The sequence below is a fragment of the Leguminivora glycinivorella genome, unplaced genomic scaffold (genome assembly GCF_023078275.1).
Source record: "Leguminivora glycinivorella isolate SPB_JAAS2020 unplaced genomic scaffold, LegGlyc_1.1 Scaffold2, whole genome shotgun sequence".
Classification (NCBI taxonomy): Eukaryota; Metazoa; Arthropoda; class Insecta; order Lepidoptera; family Tortricidae; genus Leguminivora; species Leguminivora glycinivorella.
In genome coordinates this window covers 10,942-25,000 of record NW_025952827.1, presented here as the reverse complement: position 1 = coordinate 25,000, position 14,059 = coordinate 10,942, and the positions used below count along the sequence as shown (strand labels likewise).

Below are 14,059 nucleotides of genomic sequence, written 5' to 3'. Positions count from 1 at the left end.
TTCATAAAGATTGAAAGAACATGACTGGGTCAAACGAACTGAAAATAGTTATCTGCCTAAGGAAGAAACTCATTTTTGACAATTTTGCACATGAAGCTGAGTACATTACACTTTGTGTTTGGCATCATTAGAAGCGTCCTAAAAATGGTTATAAACGAGGCAATTTTCATAAAGATTGAAAGAACATGACTGGGTCAAACGAACTGAAAATAGTTATCTGCCTAAGGAAGAAACTCATTTTTGACAATTTTCCACATGAAGCTGAGTACATTACACTTTGTGTTTGGCATCATTAGAAGCGTCCTAAAAATGTTTATAAACGAGGCAATTTTCATAAAGATTGAAAGAACATGACTGGGTCAAACGAACTGAAAATAGTTATCTGCCTAAGGAAGAAACTCATTTTTGACAATTTTCCACATGAAGCTGAGTACATTACACTTTGTGTTTAGCATCATTAGAAGCGTCCTAAAAATGGTTATAAACGAGGCAATTTTCATAAAGATTGAAAGAACATGACTGGGTCAAACGAACTGAAAATAGTTATCTGCCTAAGGAAGAAACTCATTTTTGACAATTTTCCACATGAAGCTGAGTACGTTACACTTTGTGTTTGGCATCATTAGAAGCGTCTTAAAAATGTTTATTAACTAGGTAATTTTCATTAAGATTGAAAGAACACGACTGGGTCAAACGAACTGAAAATAGTTATCTGACTAAGGAAAAAACTAATTTTTGACAATTTTCTACATGAAGCTGAGTACATTACACTTTGTGTTTGGCATCATTAGAAGCGTCCTAAAAATGGTTATAAACGAGGCAATTTTCATAAAGATTGAAAGAACACGACTGGGTCAAACGAACTGAAAATAGTTATCTGCCTAAGGAAGAAACTCATTTTTGACAATTTTCCCCATGAAGCTGAGTACATTACACTTTGTGTTTGGCATCATTAGAAGCGTCCTAAAAATGTTTATAAACGAGGCAATTTTCATAAAGATTGAAAGAACATGACTGGGTCAAACGAACTGAAAATTGTTATCTGCCTAAGGAAGAAACTCATTTTTGACAATTTTCCACATGAAGCTGAGTACATTACACTTTGTGTTTGGCATCATTAGAAGCGTCCTAAAAATGGTTATAAACGAGGCAATTTTCATAAAGATTGAAAGAACATGACTGGGTCAAACGAACTGAAAATTGTTATCTGCCTAAGGAAGAAACTCATTTTTGACAATTTTCCACATGAAGCTGAGTACATTACACTTTGTGTTTGGCATCATTAGAAGCGTCCTAAAAATGTTTATAAACGAGGCAATTTTCATAAAGATTGAAAGAACATGACTGGGTCAAACGAACTGAAAATAGTTATCTGCCTAAGGAAGAAACTCATTTTTGACAATTTTCCACATGAAGCTGAGTACATTACACTTTGTGTTTGGCATCATTAGAAGAGTCCTAAAAATGTTTATAACCGAGGCAATTTTCATAAAGATTGAAAGAACATGACTGGGTCAAACGAACTGAAAATATTTATCTGCCTAAGGAAGAAACTCATTTTTGACAATTTTCCACATGAAGCTGAGTACATTACACTTTGTGTTTGGCATCATTAGAAGCGTCCTAAAAATGTTTATAAACGAGGCAATTTTCATAAAGATTGAAAGAACATGACTGGGTCAAACGAACTGAAAATAGTTATCTGCCTAAGGAAGAAACTCATTTTTGACAATTTTCCACATGAAGCTGAGTACATTACACTTTGTGTTTGGCATCATTAGAAGCGTCCTAAAAATGTTTATAAACGAGGCAATTTTCATAAAGATTGAAAGAACATGACTGGGTCAAACGAACTGAAAATAGTTATCTGCCTAAGGAAGAAACTCATTTTTGACAATTTTCCACATGAAGCTGAGTACATTACACTTTGTGTTTAGCATCATTAGAAGCGTCCTAAAAATGGTTATAAACGAGGCAATTTTCATAAAGATTGAAAGAACATGACTGGGTCAAACGAACTGAAAATAGTTATCTGCCTAAGGAAGAAACTCATTTTTGACAATTTTCCACATGAAGCTGAGTACATTACACTTTGTGTTTGGCATCATTAGAAGCGTCTTAAAAATGTTTATTAACTAGGTAATTTTCATTAAGATTGAAAGAACACGACTGGGTCAAACGAACTGAAAATAGTTATCTGACTAAGGAAAAAACTAATTTTTGACAATTTTCTACATGAAGCTGAGTACATTACACTTTGTGTTTGGCATCATTAGAAGCGTCCTAAAAATGGTTATAAACGAGGCAATTTTCATAAAGATTGAAAGAACACGACTGGGTCAAACGAACTGAAAATAGTTATCTGCCTAAGGAAGAAACTCATTTTTGACAATTTTCCCCATGAAGCTGAGTACATTACACTTTGTGTTTGGCATCATTAGAAGCGTCCTAAAAATGTTTATAAACGAGGCAATTTTCATAAAGATTGAAAGAACATGACTGGGTCAAACGAACTGAAAATTGTTATCTGCCTAAGGAAGAAACTCATTTTTGACAATTTTCCACATGAAGCTGAGTACATTACACTTTGTGTTTGGCATCATTAGAAGCGTCCTAAAAATGGTTATAAACGAGGCAATTTTCATAAAGATTGAAAGAACATGACTGGGTCAAATGAACTGAAAATAGTTATCTGCCTAAGGAAGAAACTCATTTTTGACAATTTTCCACATGAAGCTGAGTACATTACACTTTGTGTTTGGCATCGTTAGAAGCGTCCTAAAAATGTTTATAAACGAGGCAATTTTCATAAAGATTGAAAGAACATGACTGGGTCAAACGAACTGAAAATAGTTATCTGCCTAAGGAAGAAACTCATTTTTGACAATTTTCCACATGAAGCTGAGTACATTACACTTTGTGTTTGGCATCATTAGAAGCGTCCTAAAAATGTTTATAAACGAGGCAATTTTCATAAAGATTGAAAGAACATGACTGGGTCAAACGAACTGAAAATAGTTATCTGCCTAAGGAAGAAACTCATTTTTGACAATTTTCCCCATGAAGCTGAGTACATTACACTTTGTGTTTGGCATCATTAGAAGCGTCCTAAAAATGTTTATAAACGAGGCAATTTTCATAAAGATTGAAAGAACATGACTGGGTCAAACGAACTGAAAATAGTCAACTATTTTCAGTTAAAAAATCAAGTCAATTCGTCGCTCCGTTTTGCCGTGAAAGACAGACAAACAAACAGACACACACACTTTCCCATTTATAATATTAGTATGGATTAAACCTGTTTTATTCCAATTTTAAACTACATTTTTACATTTTTCTTTCGTTTGAAAATTAAATTATGAAGCGTCGAGGAAAAATCCTTACATAAGTTAAAGTATGCTCTGGGTACATTGCATTAGTTTTGGTGATTAGTCGATTGTTTATAAAACTCTTGGTTGTTTTTCAATACAGTTAGAGAAGTCAGGGAGCATATAATATTTATTTTTTCTACTCCCGTACTGTTATTCGTGAGTTACAAGGTCGTGCATAGAACTTTAAAACCCTACATAAAAGATGTCAGGACAAGTCTATCTAGTCTATACCCTGAAAACATTTAGTAGCAGTAGCACGATATAGCTGTTACAGTTTGTGGCGACAGGCGTATTAAATATATTGGTAATAAATAATGAATATTTGAACAATAATTGTTTTAAAATGCTGTTACGCTTCGCGCGACGCAAGCGCGGCGTTAAGGTACTGCCTTATCGCTCGGGCCGCTCCGCCGCAGATCGGCGGGCGAGCGCGCTTTCGTGTGCGCTCGGAAATCCCAGCCAGTCGGCAATTTATCACTCTCGAGGCTGGACGCATGCGCTCGCGCCGCCCGAGCTAACGGTTAATGCTTACGCGCCGACTCGCTTGCATTATAATATTCGGTTTGCTTGTGCGCCGCTTAATGCTTTAAGCTTACGCTTTTAATGTGTGCTTTCTTTATGTACTTTTCCTATCTTCTGTGCTATTTCTGACTTCCTCTTTTTCTATACTGTGCTGTGCTTTGTACTCTTATTTTCTCTACTTGTGCTTGTGACTCTTGTGTGCCGTTATTTGACAATATAACTTATTAATGTGGAACTAGCTTGTTTTACTTATCTCGCTAGGCTAGTTCACCACAAGTTCAGTAAATACATTGCTACCAACTTAACAAACCAATTCGCAGAGTCGAGACTCCTTCGTTTTCTGTTGCGTTCATTGGCGACGCGTCGAATCGCATTCAAATGTATGAGAACTCGATTCAACTCGGCTCGATTCGTCTTAGTGGCCAGGCTTCAAAGAACCATACCATAGACAGTTTTATTTTCATGTTTGCATTTGCACTCAAACTGCATATTCAAAATGGTAGGCGGTCCACCTAGATAACTAAGATGACTGAAAGTAGGTATTTGTTGAATTTATAATTTTCTTTCAAAATAAGTGCTTGGTCGTAGAAAAAGTATTGTATGCAACGGTGTTTAACTGAGTCAAAAAATGCTCGTGGCGTCTTTATTAACAAATTTCGGCTTCGCCTCAAATTGTTGCCGACGCCACTCACCTTTTTTGACCTCTTTTAACCACCAGTTGCATAAAATACTATATTCCTAGAAATTTATTTCAATTACTTTGATTTGTTCTGTTTTTTTTTCTTCGTTTAAAATTTTAATTATGAAGCGTAGTAAGCCATGTTCACCTAGAGACATGGAATCAGGCCCGTATGTACTGTTATGCAAATATTTCAAAATTAATAATACCTTTAAAAATCGTATAAAGCTGTACAATTTGTGGAAAACCCTATTTCAAAGACATCCTGATTGGATGACAAATTTAAAGTTGAAATGCGATACCATTAATGTCAAAGGACTGGAGACTTTCCAAAGCTGTTTTAAGCCCACGTCTTCTCCAACTTATAGCCCAGCAGACGAAACATTTCCCAAATCTGTTCCGCACAATATCCCGGAAGAACAGTGTAAAGTGGAAGAAGGCAGTTGTAACACAATTATAACCGTAGGCAAAGAGGTAAACAGTCCGAGTCCTCATGCGAAAATATGTGAAAATAGCTCGACTTCAAATATAGAATATGATACCCATAATGTGTCTCCATTTAAAATTAAAGATGTTTCGCCGCTCTCACACAAACTTCCAAGAAGTATTTTAAATTTAGATCGGTCGGCTTCGAGTGCAGATAATTCAAATGTACCTCCTTCCACTAGGTACTAACAACGAAGCCAGTTTGACCAGATGTAAAGATTTTTCTGTAAAAGAGGGAAGTGCTGTAATCAGCAAAGAACTGTGGGAGCAAATTTAAAAAAAGGAAAATTGGTAACTCAAACTTATCCTTACATTTTCAGGAAATTAATTGAAACTCATATAAACAACACATGTCAAATTATTTTTAAGTACGTTAAATATTTAAAAAATAAAAAGATGATCAAAGCCTTATGCAATCACAGACAATGTAAAAACTTTAAAGTATACGTAGAACCTGACAGAACGTTAACAGTACATAGTGAAACTATACATTTTTGTCATACGGAAAATGTCACAATGCAAGTAAAAGGTGTAGAAAGGCTGTTAGTACAAAAAAGAATTCTTACAAATAAACCACTCACATCCAAAAAAAAAATGAAATATTAAAATTAAACAAAAACGAACTTGATAAGACTCACAACTTAAAAAGTGTAAAATCTGATACCACAATGAGGAAAATTAGGTCCGAGGCATTGGCAAAAAACGACAGGGATAAAAATGATATTATAGATTTAATTAGGTACCAGGAAGAACATATTAATTTTGTTCAAGAAGTGTCTTTCCCTCTCAATATTAAAGTGTTCAGTTCGGAACAGTTAAGAACTCTAAAACTTGAACGCCCCCACAGTTTTACATTTAGATGCCACCGGCAGCGTTGCGAGAGACGTAAAGGGAAATAAAACAGCCTCTAGGAGGATACTCTTATACGCGGGAATAATTCAGGTGAAGGCAACTCAGAGACTGTTCCCATTATTTCACATGCTTTCCACAGTCCACGATACAAATAGTATATTTAAAATGCTCAATGATTTTAAAATATTTTGTATGAAAGAACACTGCTGGCCTGCTTTCTCTGGAGTGGTAACGGACTTTAGTTTTGCACTCATAAACGCTACATGCCTGTCTTTCAATCAGATGGCTCTAGTGGAGTATTTAAATTACTCGTATATACATTTAACAGAGAAAGGAAGTCATTTTGAACTCACACCCTTATATTTATGCGTTGCGCACCTAATGAAATGTATATGCGACGATGTTAATACATCCGATTTAGTCCAAAAATCTCCTGTGAAGGATATAATAGCAAAAATTTTTCTCATAAATGATTTCGATGATATACTTATGTAAGCATGTAAATTATCTCTTTGTTCTATTAAAGTCAAAATATGTCACCGAAGATGTAATTGAATGCAAAAAATACCTCGCTAACAAAGTAGTGCTCGAAGACCAAATAGATCTGGAATCATTATTAAAATGTGAAGCAAACCCAACAAGACCTAACATAGAATTGGGAGCTGAGGCGACAACAAATTATGAAAAAAATCTTTTCTATGCACATTTCAAGGGATTTTACGATAACGTAACCGAACAGATAGAGACAAATGAAAAAATAAAAAATGAATATGAAAGTCAGGAGTTATGCAAAACAATGTTAAAAAAATATATGCCCTTGATTCCAATGTGGAGTAATTTATTAAAACCTGCCAGAATGAGTAACGCGCCGGTTGAAAATTTTTTGGTCAACTCAAACAACACACTCTTAACGGGCGTAAGTACAAAGTTAAAGTGTACCCAACTACTTCGCTCGTTGCGATCAGAAGTATTATCGTTACACAAGGAACAAATGATAATAGGGAAAAAAAATAGATTGTGTCAACAACCCTTGCAAGCCTCTCCAGTAGAAGAAGAACAGTGGTGTAAGAAAAAGAAACGGAGTTTTAGTCACTTTGAAGGGCGCTTCTTAAAAAAATTATGTCCTCCAACAGATGTATTAACACATGATACACATACGATGCGCATCATCATCATCATCATGATAACACATGAGATGTATTAAACTGTTTGTATTGTGGGCGTGGATCGTGGTCAAAGGGCTTAACTAATTGGGTTCAATGTGACACTTGTAATTTATGGGTACATCAATTATGTGCAAAAGAAGTGGACGGGTGTACATCGCCAGATATACAGACCAAGGATTTTATATGCAAGCATTGCGCCAGTATTGGTGAAGAGGATAAGTGTCGGGACTCTGTAATAAGACTGCAACCAAAACAATTTAATATATTAGAGAACGGTTTAATTGACGACGTCAATTATTATAAAGAAATAGGACGCGGGTACGTAGTCAATTACATTGAAGGAATTATTAAATTAATTAAAATTAAAATTCATTTATTTCAAGTAACGAGGACTCATACAATAGATAATAATTTCATTACACATTTACACTATTTAAATATAATTACAAAATAAATAACACTATATACTACTACTTTTATTGATTGCTATGCTAAACATGCCTGTCGCAGCAATGGCGAATATATAAACAGTCAACTCTGCCAGCAATCATAGCCAGGACGGCATTGGGGCTGGCTCGCACCCTACGCACCAGGGCAGCCGCTCGCGTGCGCATGCTCGCGAAGAAGCACGCCGTGCGCGCCTCCGCGAACATGCCCGACGCGCTGCAATAGCGAGGCAGCCCCATCACCGCCCTGAACGCATTATTAAATTGCACTCGGAGGGTGTTGTAGGCTTTCTGAGTATAGTTCGCCCACAGGCTGCACGTATACAGAGACGTGCAGTACGCTCTGAAAAGCGTTACTTTCACGTCTCGGGAACACCTTGCAAACCTGCGGGCGATCATGTTAGCTCTAACACATAAAGCCCTCCGCTCACGCTCGATGTCAGCATTGTCCTTGAGGTCGGTCGTAATGATATGGCCAAGATATTTAAATTGTAGCACTCTATCCAGAGGAACACCATCAAGGTAGATAGGTGGCACTTCCAATACTCGCTTAGACCCAGCCTCAAAGACCATGTATTGACTTTTACGTGCATTGTACATCAAACCATGGTCACGGGCGTATTCCTCACATGACTTCAGTAGGGACCGAATGCCACACACTGACGCACTCAGCAGAACCATATCGTCTGCATAGCTCAAGTTATTTACGCAGATTCCGTCCACATGACAGCCGATATGTTTACCGCTGAGCCCGACAATAAGTGCATCTATGTACAGGTTGAAGAGAGAGGGAGATGTTAGTCCTCCTTGTCTCACTCCACACTCCAGCCTGTACTCATCCGACATCGCTCCCGCCCACCTTACACTATTGACCTGGTGTCCGTACCAATGCTTGAAGATATTAATTACTTCCTGGGGCACATGAATGCTCTTAAGCTTTTGCCACAAAAGTTCATAGGACACCAGGTCAAAAGCTTTGGATAAATCCAAAAAACACGCATACACAGGGGTTTTGCGATCCGTATAGTATCTGATGACATGCTTAAGCGACAGAATAGCACTTTCTGTTGATAACCGAGGTCTGAAGCCAAATTGGTTATCATGGAGAGACAGATGTTTATCAAGCTGTATATTAAGCATGCCATCAAACACTTTCGCAATGATGGTCGCAAGAGAGATAGGCCTATAGTTGCTTGTATCTGACAGGTTTCCAGTTTTGTTTTTTACTACAGGTACAACTATAGTCCTCATAAGATCGGGCGGAAGATACGAGTGACTCACACATAAAGAAAATAACATCGCAAGAACTCTTGAAATATGCGGCCCGGCGTGTTGGAGGTGTTCAACACTGAGGCCATCATGGCCAGGGGACTTACCTTTGGTTATTGAATGTATAACTTTAGCCACTTCTTTCGCTGTGAATCTCACCAGGCTCCCCTCCAGTTTGACCCCAGTGCTAAACGAACTCACATCGGGACGTGCTCGTGCTTGGACATGAAAGTGTTTCCTAAATGTTTCCGCGATATCCTTAGGCTTGCTCAATCCATTGACGCTCGTCGGGAGGCCAGGCCGAATGTTTAACTTACTTGTACCTTGCCAAAAGCCTTTGAAATTTCCTCTGGCATGTTGTCTAGCAAGAGCATCCATTTTTATTTGGTTCTGGTGATCTTGGCACCATTTTAATCGCGATTTGAATACCCTCCTACTTTCGACCATCTCGTTATACATGTATCCAGAATTAGGCTTTCCACAAGATACCCATTCAACAAACTTGGACCTAGCCGCGCGATGAGCGTCACTTACATGTTTATTCCATCCCATAATACTCGGACCTCTCTTACGCCCCACAAACTTATTACGCCCAAGCACGGCCGACTCGCTTAATGCGCCTACAATGTCGGCATATAATTGGTCAATAACGCGGTGATGGCCAGTATCGTGACAATATCGGTCCGCACATTCAGTAAACTTCTCGCTAAAATGTATATTACGTAATCGCTTATGACATTCCCTAGTATACAATTTCATGTCATCATCTGTTCTGTTCCCCCATACTATCTTATTATTATTATTCATGATGTTACTAGTTATTTGTTTAGGTTGTAGTACTTTTAAATTACACTCAATAATAAGGGGGAAATGATCAGACCACAAACAATTATATTTCACAAAAACATTATGCACAGCTGACGCGGCGGACTGCGTGACAAGACAGTGATCCAACCACCTACATGAACCACTTGCCTCACTTATAAAGGTGTAGGTATTTGAATTTAAACCCAACATATTTACATCAATGCACAACCAACATTGTTCGTTACAGAAATCGCTAAGCTCATTATAAAATAGTTCCTGTGGATGCGCATTAAAATCACCCAAAATAAATACAGAGTCAATGTTATGGTCACTTATAATGGCACTCACCGCACTCAGACATTCCGTAAAATCCGGTAAATTGACTAACGCGTTTGTAGGCATATATACGCTCATCACTATTATGGGCCTATCAGCTGTTTCAATTTTAATCGCGCACACACGATTGTTGTCGCACTTTATCACTGATACATTTCGAAAAACACTTGCTTTCCACAATAGGGCCACACCTCCAAACGGTCTTCCGCGTAATACCCCCACAGACGTATCAACTGCAGATGTACCAGTGTACTCAAAACCATCGTAGATTGTACCTAAATACGGTATATCATCCGGGAGCAACCAGGTCTCTTGAAGGGCTATTAAATCGTACGATTTGCATAACTCCCGGATACCGTCCAGGGACCGCTTAACACTTTTACAATTAAAACTAGCGAAAGTGTAACTACTTAGCATCTTATCACTGTTATCAGTTCCCATTGTTAATTGTTTACAACGCCGTCTACAGAGCTAACTCCGTTCGAGTTTTTATATTTAAAATTCACAAAACGCCTAAAGATAACTCCCTGAGGCCATAACTTCTGATCCAAGTACACATCCAATTTATTTTGTGGTACAAACATTTGAAAGAAAATCTTCTATTAAAATACATTTATTATGCAGACTAATAATAAATGTATTTTAATAGAAGATTTTCTTTCGCTTGACGGTCACCAATATTTAGTTAATACTGTTGTGGATCATTTGCTGCATATATTTAACAAAAACAAATATCACTTAGTATCCGTTGAACGATGCCACTACATATTTGAAGGTAGTAATTTGAATGATTCTTTATATGATTTGATCAACATAGATATGACAAAAGATACAGTTTTCCCTATATGTCGAAATCAACACTATACAATGATTATTCTTTCTATAAAAAACGAGTTATTGACCATTATTGACCCTTTAGGCAATGAAGAAGTATATCAGAAATGTTACCTCCAAACCATCAATAAGCTGTTGAAATTAAAAAAAATAGATTTGCACTTCTCTACATACAAAACTATTGACCATTACATTCAAATGGATACTTACAACTGTGGTCCAATAATAGTTAATATTTTCCAGCACGTCGTAACAGATACAAAACAATCGTTTAATAAAAATTTTGACCGATATAGATTGGTGTTGAAAAAAACATTACTTAAGAATAGCAGTGCAATGCATCAACGTTGTCTGTTTTGTTCCATGAAAGTTAAGCCCCGCGATGCTATTGATTGTAATATATGTTGCCGAAAATTTCATACACGATGTTTTATGTCATTGGATGAAATAAAAAACCGTTTAGATCCGTTCACCAAACGAGAACAAAATAACGGAATGTGTGATTCGTGCCATGCTAATATCCAGAAATTCAATACATTGACGTGACAAATTGAATCATTCTATCATAATTAATAACCCAGCTTTATTATTAACAGAAACTGGAATGTTGTCAACTTCATGAGAAAATTGGTTTTGGGAAGATAATTATTATCAGTTCGTTTGACCCAGTGTTGTTCTTTTAATCGTGATGAAAATTGCATGGTTAATAACCAATTTTAGGACGCTTCTAATGATGCCAAACACAAAGTGTAATGCACTCAGCTTCATGTGGAAAATTGTCAAAAATAAGATTCAAGATTCAAGATTCAATAGTTTATTCATGGTAAACACATAAGTATTATATACAATTTTACAATTGATATTAAAAAATGTATGACGGGTTTACCACGAAATGGTCCCGCCTCAGCATAGATGCTGACCCAGGGGTCAGCGCTGATCTTCCGGCGAGACCAGTTTGTGGGCCACGAACGCAGCTGTACGGCCTGCCCCTCCGAAACATCTGAACGCGGCCACAATTGCGAGGCGGTATTCAGCGCCATCTAGACTGCGGGTAGGTATACATTTTTACATAAAAAATAATAAAAATGGCCGGTCAGGTCGTACAGCGTGCCAATGAGTTCGAGTACATTATAATCTTAAATAACAAGTAATCAAGTGCGATGTACATAATTAGACGTGTGTTGAATTACATTCAAGTGAGTTTTTGCAACTAGTTATGAAATAGGCTTGGATTTACGTTGTACACATGAACATATAACGAAAAACAGCTACTAGTACATGAAAAACTATTAAACATGCAGAGGTGGATGCCACGACACGGAAAAGGAAGAGAAACACAATAAAACTTAAAAGTGAAATACAGTAAATAACATTTAGTAATAAAGAAGAGAGAACATTAAAACGGGTAACTATATTATTATTACTTGCTTATCATTAGTAAACATGTCTAGCATAGCCTACGTTAAATATAACAAGACAATTAAATAAATAAATAAATTAACAAAAACTAACAAGATAAATAAATTAACAAAAACTTGTGTCATACGTTAAAGCTTCCTGTTGCCGCTGGTGTTGAAGTGTGAGTGATTTGAGTTTAATTTTGAAACTTAATAAATTTTGCAGGTTCCTGAGAGGTGGTGGAATATTGTTCCAGCACTTGGTTGCCATGTACCGGAAGCTCCCACGAAAGGCTGCTGAAGAATGTCGAGGTGTCACCAACTGTACACTACAATTACGCGCCCCAAGAGAGCTGCGGGTGGACTTCCACGACAACTTCTCGAATAGATAGGATGGAGATTTGTGCTTTATAACCCCAAAAAGAAGACATGCCAGGTGTAACTTACGTCGATGCAGCATTTTAAGAAGACTATGCTGGTTCAAAAATGGTGTGACATGGCCTCTAGGTGGAATATTAAAACAGAAACGGGCACAGGCATTCTGTGTTATAAGTTTTTTTCCTTAGGCAGACATCTATTTTCAGATCGTTTGACCCAGCTGTGTTCTTTCAATCTTGATGAAAATTGCCTTGTTTATAACCATATTTATGCCGCTTCTAATGATGCCAAACACAAAGTGTAATGTACTCAGCTTCATGTGGAAAATTGTCAAAAATGAGTTTCTTCCTTAGGCAGATAACTATTTTCAGTTCGTTTGACCCAGTCATGTTCTTTCAATCTTTATGAAAATTACCTAGTTAATAAACATTTTTCAGACGCTTCTAATGATGCCAAACACAAAGTGTAATGTACTCAGCTTCATGTGGAAAATTGTCAAAAATGAGTTTCTTCCTTAGGCAGATAACTATTTTCAGTTCGTTTGACCCAGTCATGTTCTTTCAATCTTTATGAAAATTGCCTCGTTTATAACCATTTTTAGGACGCTTCTAATGATGCCAAACACAAAGTGTAATGTACTCAGCTTCATGTGGAAAATTGTCAAAAATGAGTTTCTTCCTTAGGCAGATAACTATTTTCAGTTCGTTTGACCCAGTCATGTTCTTTCAATCTTTATGAAAATTGCCTCGTTTATAAACATTTTTAGAACGCTTCTAATGATGCCAAACACAAAGTGTAATGTACTCAGCTTCATGTGGAAAATTGTCAAAAATGAGTTTCTTCCTTAGGCAGATAACTATTTTCAGTTCGTTTGACCCAGTCATGTTCTTTCAATCTTTATGAAAATTGCCTCGTTTATAAACATTTTTAGGACGCTTCTAATGATGCCAAACACAAAGTGTAATGTACTCAGCTTCATGTGGAAAATTGTCAAAAATGAGTTTCTTCCTTAGGCAGATAACTATTTTCAGTTCGTTTGACCCAGTCATGTTCTTTCAATCTTTATGAAAATTGCCTCGTTTATAAACATTTTTAGGACGCTTCTAATGATGCCAAACACAAAGTGTAATGTACTCAGCTTCATGTGGAAAATTGTCAAAAATGAGTTTCTTCCTTAGGCAGATAACTATTTTCAGTTCGTTTGACCCAGTCGTGTTCTTTCAATCTTTATGAAAATTGCCTCGTTTATAAACATTTTTAGGATGCTTCTAATGATGCCAAACACAAAGTGTAATGTACTCAGCTTCATGTGGAAAATTGTCAAAAATGAGTTTCTTCCTTAGGCAGATAACTATTTTCAGTTCGTTTGACCCAGTCATGTTCTTTCAATCTTTATGAAAATTGCCTCGTTTATAAACATTTTTAGGACGCTTCTAATGATGCCAAACACAAAGTGTAATGTACTCAGCTTCATGTGGAAAATTGTCAAAAATGAGTTTCTTCCTTAGGCAGATAA

The 14,059-nt window shown here is 36.8% G+C and overlaps 1 protein-coding gene across 1 annotated transcript; it reads right to left on the bottom strand.

Moving 5' to 3' along the window:
• Positions 1 to 7,450: 7,450 nt before the first annotated feature.
• On the bottom strand, positions 7,451 to 8,622 carry LOC125242004. Its single transcript, XM_048150701.1, has one exon. It carries the CDS (start codon positions 8,366 to 8,368, stop codon positions 7,568 to 7,570), a length of 801 nt encoding a protein of 266 aa, XP_048006658.1. The 5' UTR covers positions 8,369 to 8,622; the 3' UTR covers positions 7,451 to 7,567.
• Positions 8,623 to 14,059: the final 5,437 nt, after the last annotated feature.